The sequence below is a fragment of the Melanotaenia boesemani genome, chromosome 18 (assembly GCF_017639745.1).
Source record: "Melanotaenia boesemani isolate fMelBoe1 chromosome 18, fMelBoe1.pri, whole genome shotgun sequence".
NCBI classification, from domain to species: domain Eukaryota; kingdom Metazoa; phylum Chordata; class Actinopteri; order Atheriniformes; family Melanotaeniidae; genus Melanotaenia; species Melanotaenia boesemani.
In genome coordinates, this window is record NC_055699.1 from 31,900,438 (window position 1) to 31,909,851 (window position 9,414).

Sequence of the window (9,414 nt, forward strand, 5' to 3'; positions counted from 1 at the left end):
GCATTTTGAAAGTGCATTTTCAAATAATTTTTCTATATGCAGAATTAAATAATGAATCATAAACTTGGTTAGAAATACCTTTCCATATCATAAGTTAAAGCTGATATGATTTGAAATGCATTTTCAACTTACAGGATTTAATAATGAATTAATGAATATGCTATTCCTCTTTAATATTTCCATTTAAAATGTATAATTACAAAAGGCTTTGTAAATTAGATTTATTTTATAATGAATTACATTTTTTACCTTCAAATAATCTTTAGTTAAAGACTTTATCAATTCAAAATTAATTACTCATCATGAACATTCTGTATTGCTTTTCTCACCATCCTGGCCCTCCATAAATGACAAGGTTTGAAAAAGAGGAATTGTGTGTGTGTGTGTGTGTGTGTACAGGTGAACATTGTCTAAAGTAATGCTGCCTTCATGTGCTATCGTATTTATGGTAAATACCAAAAACCGACGACAAAATTGCACATGAACACCCACTCGTGTCGTAATTTCCACTGGGAAACTGGAAAAATCTTGTGATGCCCGAGTTGCCGAGATGAGATCAACTTTGACCTTTCAGCATGGCGGAGAGCAGCGAGACGATTGTGTTTGGTAAATATTAAGTTATACTAAATGTTCTCTGCTGCTGTTTGTAGCCGACTCAATGTTGTTGCAAACATTCTTTTATATAGTATCTCCATTTAAACTTATGTCATTTTAAAAAAGAATTTAATTATTGTTTGCTTTTTGTCCACCATGTTTATCTTCACAACAACACGAACAGCACTTGAACACAATGCACTGGTAATTTCCACTTTACAGGTGCAAAGGATCATCTTTCCCATTCCACATGAAGGCAGCATAAGAACGTGTAGAATTCCCTGCCCCTAGAAAAAAAAACTAAAATGAATACTTACCCTTTTTTCAACTTGGCCAAGAATCTCTGAAAGTGTAGTTCCAATGATTCCCTTCTTCGACTTGAAGATCTCAAGGAAACGTGGGGTGTGGCGGTCCAAAGACTCAAAGAAGTCTTGCTCTAGATCCCTACTTGCTACTCGGGTGAACTCAGCAAAAACCTTTAAGGACAAAACATAACAGATAGGGTACAAAAGTGAAGAGTACAACAAACTTGAAAGACAAATTGCATGGGGTGGCCCCTTTGTAGTACTCATATTTACTTTGCTTACCTGTTGTTTCCTAAAAAGAGCTGGCCAGCGTTCCAACATCTGCTTTACAGAGGGTTGCTCTTCTACGATTTCTTTGCGTCTCAATGAGAACGTTTGGCTCATGAGTTGATTCACATAGAGTAGATTTGGGGACCTTTTCTTCATTTCATTTTCCATGATCTGTCTCGAGTTTTCAAGTGTTAATCTATCCTCACCCTGTGGAAAATTTGGTAAGAAGTTTGTCTCACTTCTCCTGGGTCTCTTAAGATTTTTTCCTGATGGCTCTGCATCTGGGTTCTGTTTGTTTTTTTTATTACTGTTGACAGACACATCTGCCATTCCACAATGACGAAGTTTTGCCCGGAGATTACCCATTTTGAATTTTAGACTGTTCTTCCAGCCATTGCAAGCCCTGGTGGATCCTGGCTCTTTAAGGCATGGGTGTTTGCCAATCAGTGCCTCAGCAACAATAGTGAAATGTTCATCTTGGGGATAAGCTGTGTATTTATACATCTCCTCTGCTAGCTTCTGCAAAATGTCATGTTTCATGTCTCGTGTCAGTGACATGCGTGTTCCATCTCTCATGTAAATAAGGTTTCCCTGTCTCAGTCTATATTCAATATCCACAGAGAAATATGGAACCTCAAATGTAGAAGGCCATGGGTCACGTGAAGTGTTCTCAGGGTGTGGAAGAATGTCGGTGTCAGAAGAACTTGCTGTAGACAGGTTACATGCTGAAGATGAAGGGCTGCTTGGACACAATGTGAGGATAACATTTTCAAGCGAGATAATCTTCAGTGTTGGTCTTGTAGGCAGTTCAGTGACATCCGAGACGTTGCAAAAAGCATTGTTGAAATCTGGGTCTTGATAGTGAAGAATGAAGTCGTATGGCAGATTGAGCCGTTTCTTCAACTCACTTATGAGTTCTTCCACATCATTGGGCTTTTCTTGGAAAATGACCTTGCAAATGTCATTTTCACCAACCATTACTCTTACTGGCCAAGACTGCTCCATGACTCTGAAAGAATAAAAATGCATCAGCACAAAATGTAACGTTTCAGAGTAACAAAGACTTGGCCTTTCACTCTGTAGGCATTGAGGGGAACACTGTCATTGAGGTCCTTTAACTGGGTAACAAGCAGACTAGAGCTACTTTTGCAGACTTCATAAGACCTGAGGTGTTCATGATACCATGCAAACATCTGTCTACAAATGAACATAACATTGGTTTCCACAACCAAAACCTGATGAATCTGCCTGAACTCTGGAAGGCCTGCACATGATCCAACAGATACTAACATGTCACTTGCATACTTAATCCCTTCTATGAAAACAGATGTTGCTGCAAGGACTGTCTTTTGAGATGAATATCTTGCCAACAAATATTGCTGCACACTGTCTGGGAGGGAAGAAACCAGGACGCTTTTTACTTTATCCAGTTCTAATGCTGGTTTAAAAAATGAAGCAGACTCTAAGTGGTAGGCCATCATCTTCTGATGTCTATCAGCTAAAGTCAGAGGAACATTTCTGAAGTTGTGGGCTTCACGAATGACTCGCTTGAAAAATTTGTGCTTCCCCTCAAACCTCATTGTCCACACATCGACAAGGGGTCCATGTACTTGAATCAGATGTGGGTAGTGCTCCAGGTAATGGTGTTTTGGTCTGAGCCTGTAGTCAGGGAATGCTTTTTTAAGCAAAGACCTATGCTCTGACACCTTGAACTCCAGATAGTGGAGCATCTCCTCAGTAAACCTCAGACACATGACTAACTCAACCACATCTTTCAGGCACAGTATAACTTCCCATGTTTCATCTCCTTCTGGAATATAATGGCCAATTAACAGGGGAATAAGTCTGATCAGGCTCCAATTTTCATGACCATTTCCTCCAATGGTCCCTCTCGCTTGAAATGTTTTTGATATTGTCTGGGGCTGGTTAGTCTTGTCTGAATGTGCATAGGGAAAATCCTTTATAGCGCTATTGAGCATCTCCAGTGTAAGGAATTTTCTTTTAATCAAGTCCTGAATGCAAATGCACAACTCAGAAGGAACAATACCTTCAAGCAAATCATGGAGGATATCAGGGGGAAAACCACCCACAACATGAAAATGCTCCAAATGTTCGCTGAGAGGACAGGCGCTTTTCACACCATATTGCTTTGCCATGTTGGCATCTTGCTGAACTGCAGACACCTGCTGGTCATGTTCTTGTTTTGTTCTGAAGCAAAAGTGACCAGAACTAACTTCTTTATCTTGTATTTCCTGCCTTGTAGCCATGCAAAAGCGGCATATCTTATGAGAGACAAAACTTTCTTGGAATCCTCCCAATGAATGAGCTGCCAAATTATCTGCCGCAACAAACAAAACGGTTCCTCTCACACTACATCCTAGTTTCTCCACATATATGCCTTGCTTTTCTAGAAGTACTAGATCGTGAAGGAGTGGCCTGAGAACTTCTGAGTATCCACATGACTTGACAGTATTTGTCTTGCAAAGAAGAGCCAACTGTATTGAGTTGAGAGAAGAGCGAAATCTTGGTGCAAGATTTACAAGTACCCAATATACTGCACATATTTTGTGCTTCTTTCTGGATGTTCCGAGTGGATTTGCAACTTCAAAGTCATCTATGTAGAGACCCAAAGCAATGGTAAAATTTTCCTCCATCAGTAAAGTATTATCTTTGAAACATGAACCATCCCTGAATGTGTCGAATCCTTGCACATCACCACTGATAACCTGAAGGGCCTTGTTCAGGATTTCCTCTTTGTTGAACATTACCTGGAGCATTTGAAGAACAGGTATGTAGACAACTGACTGCTTGTCTTCACTCAAAACAAACTCAACAGGTTCCACAATTTTAAATTCTCTTTTGGCATATGATGCTCTTTTGCAGGATGTGGATAGGGAACCTCCAATCTCCGTGTGTTTCAGAATAACATTGCTCTCTGTGACTGCATTTACCATTTCTGTTGCTATGGATATATCTGCATCAGGATAGTAGTTCAGGAGTACTCTTTTAATAGCAGAAAAAAGCAAAGGCCTTGAGAGATCCATTATCTGCCGTATTTGCTGTATCAAATCCTGTACAGCACTTTCGGATATAGTGAGTACAGTTCGCATTCTGAGGAAGAGAGCTGCCAAATTGTGCTCAAGCTGATCCTCCAAGTCTTTCTTATTGACTGCAACCAACTCATCTTCATGAAAATCAGCCTGATCTTCAATGTCATTTTCCTCTTCAGCGCTAGCAACGTCAACCAAAGTTTCTCTCTGTGTTAAAATCCCTGGCTTGAACTGCAACAGTTGGTCTATGTGCCTGCCATCATGGTTCCTACTTTTGTGGGCATTAAATGTTGTATAGACACTGGTTTCAAAATCACAATCTTTGTAGGGACACTGGACTTTCTGGCACATTCGGATATGTGTACGTAAATGTGAAAAAAAATCCTTTTCTTCACATGACTCTTTGAAGTCACAAAGCTGACACTGGAACACATGATTTCTTTTATCAATAAGATGATCATTGATCAATGAATGCACTCTTGATAAATGTACCTTCAGTGCATTAAATGACTTGAATGTGCAGGGACACTGCTTATGAAGACATGGTAATGGTACTGTTCTTGTGTAGCCACCATGTTTCAGTCTATAATGTTTAAGAAGCTGCCCTCGCTTTTCACAAGTGAAGTTACAAAACTTACACGTCCACTGCATCCGTGTTGTCTTGTCTTCAATCTACAAAAATAAAAAATAGCACTGTCATAAATATGACTTTACATGCATAAATATCACATGAAAAAGAGCCTACACGTGCACCACATGCTCACTCAACTTAGTATATTTTGATTTTGTCATAAAAAAATGATCTTGGTTCTTAAAATGTGCAGAACATTCCCAGAAAATAAATTACTCACTCTCATTTGTAAAGCATGATTCTTTACATTTAGTCTTAATGGTTTAAGATCGCCAATTGATATTGAACCATTAAGACTAAGGACTGCATGTCAAATTCATGTCAAAGACTAAGACCGCACATCAAAATTTGAACCAGCTTTATTGGAGAATTGAATCTTTTGCACTGTGACGTCTGTTCATAATAACTTAAGCACTGCCGGCTCACTTTGATTAGCATTACTCATTCACAGAAAATAAAGTCATGTTCAAATTTAAATAATACACCATCCAGCACGAGTCCAGACAGACGGATATATATATATATATTACATACTGCCGCTTAAATGCGGCACAAACTCTTAGCTAACGATTAGCTAGCGGCTAGCGTTAGCCGCTAACCGCGGTTAGCTTTAGCCGCTAACCGCTAGCTTGGATGGCGTGTCTTGCCACTTCTCCTACTTTTTAAAAGCTGTTACAGACTGATAACTACATTTTTTTAACCAATTTATGATTGTTGCTGTAAGGTAGGCTATGTGGTAATTTCTCTTCAAGCTATTTTGTATAATTCTCCTGTGATAAAGGAGCTTAAGTAGTCTGCCTGTGTTAACATTAATTTTAGTATGGAAACAGTTTTTATTATCTTCTATGAAAATATTATCATGCCCCAATAATATATGAAGAATGAAGTTACACACACGACATATGAAAACATTTTGAAGTTTAATAGCTTACCTTAGAGGAGGTCTTCGAATCGCTGTCTGCAAAGTCACTGCTGAAAGGATCCCGCACTGCTTGCTTCACTGCGCATGTGCACTGCTGAATTCAAGCGCCCCCTCCAGTAACAAGTTCGTTTCAAGTCCAGTTTACTTACATTAACTTAGTGTTCCACCCCTTCCAGGCTGAATAAGTACATTACCCACAATATTTTAGTTCTATCAACAAGATAATGGAACACAAGTAACGTACACAAGAATAATTTAAGTAAAAAGACGTATTACCTTTTAGAGTGTACTAGATAGACCACCTTTATTAAAAACAAATAAAAACATAAATAGAAGCTAAACTAAACTAAAGGTTTTCTGTTGCTTTCTCACTATTGCTTGGGCTGTGGCATGGGGTCACGACTGCCTCCCAGCACTTGAATAAGTTGCCCAAGGACACCAAGGAAGGCCTGGTTGAAGGTAGCTGACTGCTCCATCTGCTGCCGTGTAAGTTCTCTCTCATGTTGCCTCGCTTCCTGGGCGTCCAGACGCAGTGCCTGAAACTGACGCTCAGAAAGGCTCTCCATTCTCTCTAGCTGCCTTTCATCTGCAGCCCACATCTCCTCCATGACTGTGCGCACATCCAGCTGCGACCGTCTTCTATCAACTGGAATATGCAAAAGACCAGAATAGTGGGTTTTAATCAACAGTAAAAAAAAACAAAAAAAAAAAACTGGGTGATTATACATTAGTTAAGACATGGTCAGACTGCGATGAGAGCTTAAAAGATACTTTATAAATCACATGAAGGGTATTTCCTATCACAGCAGCAATCAGATAAATGGAAACAGAAAAAATAAGGCAAATCTACACACAAACGCAAATACAAAATATAAAAAAATCAAAACACATTAAGAAAATAAAACAGTAATATATAAAGATTATTTACAGTTATGATTATGGATTTCATACTGCAAATAAAATACAGAGGAAGCTTGTTTACTGCTTAATGTCATTTCTAAGTTTGGAGAAATGCATAATCACAACTTTTATTCAGAACATCATGACTTACTGATGTGTTGATGCCGGAGTGCAGTGGGTGTCATCTCTGGTTGGGTCGATGGTGACGCAATTACCGGGGTACTGGGGAAACTTGACGAAGTGGATGGACCCTCATCCAGAAAGGACGAGGCATCGGTGTCAAGTCCCTCCACTAAATCTGAAAATGAAAATATCACGAGTTTAATTCACAAACAACGAGAATAATACACAGGATGTGAACGGTTAGCGATCGTAAATAGCTGTTAGCATCAGGCAGGAAACAACAGGATGCTAAGCTATGCTAGCATTCTAACTACGAGCCTTTCATTTCATCTGAATTTACAAAGAAGTTGTGCGAAGACTTTCTAACTAGTTAGCATAGCTAAAGCTCATCCCAAGTGGGAAAATTCTTACCATGAGGATCTATTATGGATTCTAGAAGTGCAGTTGCCGAGTCCAGCCCTCCCTCTCTGCCTTTGTTTGCTGGTCTGTGGCCATAAATGTCGTCCATGGCGTCGTACCACCTCCAAGTACTTTGGCTGTTTCCACTACGGCTGTTGTCATCCTTAAGTTTTTGATATTGTCCTTTCAGCTTCTTAAGCTTTACCCGGCATTGCTCGGATGTCCTATCAAATCCCTCGGCAGCCATCCGCTGAGAAATCTCTTTGTACACTTTTTCGTTTCTCACTGCTCCATCCAGCTCATTCTGAATCACACTATGGCCAACTATAGCCAGGAAAGTTAGTAGTTCCAGAGCCGACCAGACCTTACTGTTACTTGCAGGCATCCTTCTTCTAGTATCTTTCCGACGCCCAAACACAATGTGCAACTGAACCACAAACTGAACAGCAGCGTTGTTTGTGTTGCGCCTGCTTTTGTCATGGGCAGTGACGTTTTCCTGTCTACCAATCAATAGATTTCATCGGTGTTGCCAGTACTTCCGCCTTAACCGTACCATATGTACCATTCCTATGGACTTACAACTGAAGGAGGTCCTGAAATGGTGTGGTATGGTTCGGTTGTATGGACCCATTTTATAATGGAAACACACAAAATAGCATACCGGACCGTACCGAACCGTACCGGCCCGAACCGAACTGCTCAATGGAAACACACCATAAGCTCCTCATTAAATGAATACAAGTGAATCAGGACAGACCAGACCCACACCACACAAGGAGGACCAATGAGGACTAATGAGGACTAATGATGGTGATAGAGGGCTCCCTCTACATAAGAATAATAAAACCTGGGTATACGTCATTAAGCATCGTGTGATGTTTAAGGTTGTTGTAGCATGACTTCAGCCAGATAACCTGGAAAAACCAGTCATGGGGTCATTAAGTTCCACACTGATAGAAGCATTGTTTTTATTGGCTAAACACAAGCTTCAGAACTAACCCATTAAAGATTCATCTAAGTTTGTGAAGGAAGACATTTCTGTCTTGTTCCTGCTCTTCTCTCTTTGGAATGATGAAGTGCAGACATTGATATTAGGTTTCAAAGTTTAAAGGCAGGTTAGTAGTTTGATCATTTATTGCAAAGGTGATGCTGTTACCGTCCAGGTAGCTGCTGGTGGGCTGATCATAACATGAGGCTCGACATGCATGTGTGTGTGTGGGCATGTTTGCCTGCATCTGTATGTGGGTGGGTGGGTCTGTGTGGCACCGCGGGCCACTGTGCAGGATTAGTATTCCCTACATGTGTTGAAAGAGGCTCAATGTGCTGCAGGGGATTAGAGAGCTGGCTGGTGGAGATAAAACCACGTACACAACGCTGTTCTGCTGCTTACCTTCACACTGCTGGCTGTAAAGTTTGCATACTCTTATTTCTCTCGACTCCTCCAGAGGGTATTTATATTCATATGCAGTTCATTAAAGGCCAGACTTTTACTCAGGGTCTCCTGAACCCTTGCTGGGGTGGTGTATGGGGCATTACATGTTTCCCATAAACACACAATACAACTGTTTGCAGGGTTTTTTTTTTATCAGTAACTACATTATTTCATAATAATAAGTTACTGTTCATTTTCTTTATAAAACATATTAGCAGTTAAAGTCAGCAGTAAGAAAAAACACTAATTTATTAGCTTTAAACAGCAGTTACTGATAACTCTCACTTGACTCCACAAGTGCTGGGTTGCTTGATTGATAACAATCCCAGGTAGAAAACAAAAGGACTCTATTTATGGCAGACCTGGCCAGATCATTTCATTTCATTCTGAACCTCCGGTACATTTAAATTAGCTTTGCACACATTGTAAGTCCAAATAGTCGGTAATTATTTCACAGAAAGCTGCCTCCTGGGGAAATCATCCTCCTGACAACAGGGAGATTTAGGGAAAGCGTCTTGTGATTGGATGAGTTTCCGGAGGCTCGCTGTGGAGGTGGGTAAAGTGATGATGGTGACTTGTAAATGCACACAACAGTCTGGAAGTTAACGTCATTAGCCACGTAGCCTGGGGTAGCAGCGGGGGAGGGTGTAGGCATCATTACCTTCCTACATCTGCCGTGGATGTGTCCTTCCTTAGTGCTTTAGTCAGATTTAACCCTTTAATGTTTGCACAAAGAAAAAAATCTTTCTTTGTCTTTTTTCTTTTTCTTGGAACAATCATAACAAGAT

General features: G+C 40.2%; 1 protein-coding gene across 1 annotated transcript; it reads right to left on the reverse strand.

Moving 5' to 3' along the window:
- Positions 1–2,152: 2,152 nt before the first annotated feature.
- On the reverse strand, positions 2,153–5,977 carry LOC121628571. Its single transcript, XM_041967655.1, has 3 exons — positions 5,783–5,977; positions 3,853–4,891; positions 2,153–2,178 (listed from the first exon to the last, which is right to left on the reverse strand). The coding sequence occupies exons 2-3, from the start codon at positions 4,868–4,870 to the stop codon at positions 2,153–2,155; spliced, it is 1,044 nt and encodes a 347-aa protein (XP_041823589.1). The 5' UTR covers positions 4,871–4,891; positions 5,783–5,977.
- Between the last annotated feature and the right edge of the window lie 3,437 nt (positions 5,978–9,414).

What these genes read in the sequence shown, in the direction of transcription:
- LOC121628571 (XM_041967655.1), bottom strand. Translation starts at nt 4,870, where the DNA reads ATGCAGTGGACGTGTAAGTTTTGTAACTTCACTTGTGAAAAGCGAGGG. An exon ending in ATTCGACACATTCAGGGATG is followed by an intron (nt 2,179 to 3,852) that starts GTTCATGTTTCA and finishes TTATTCTTTCAG; the next exon opens with AGTCATGGAGCAGTCTTGGC.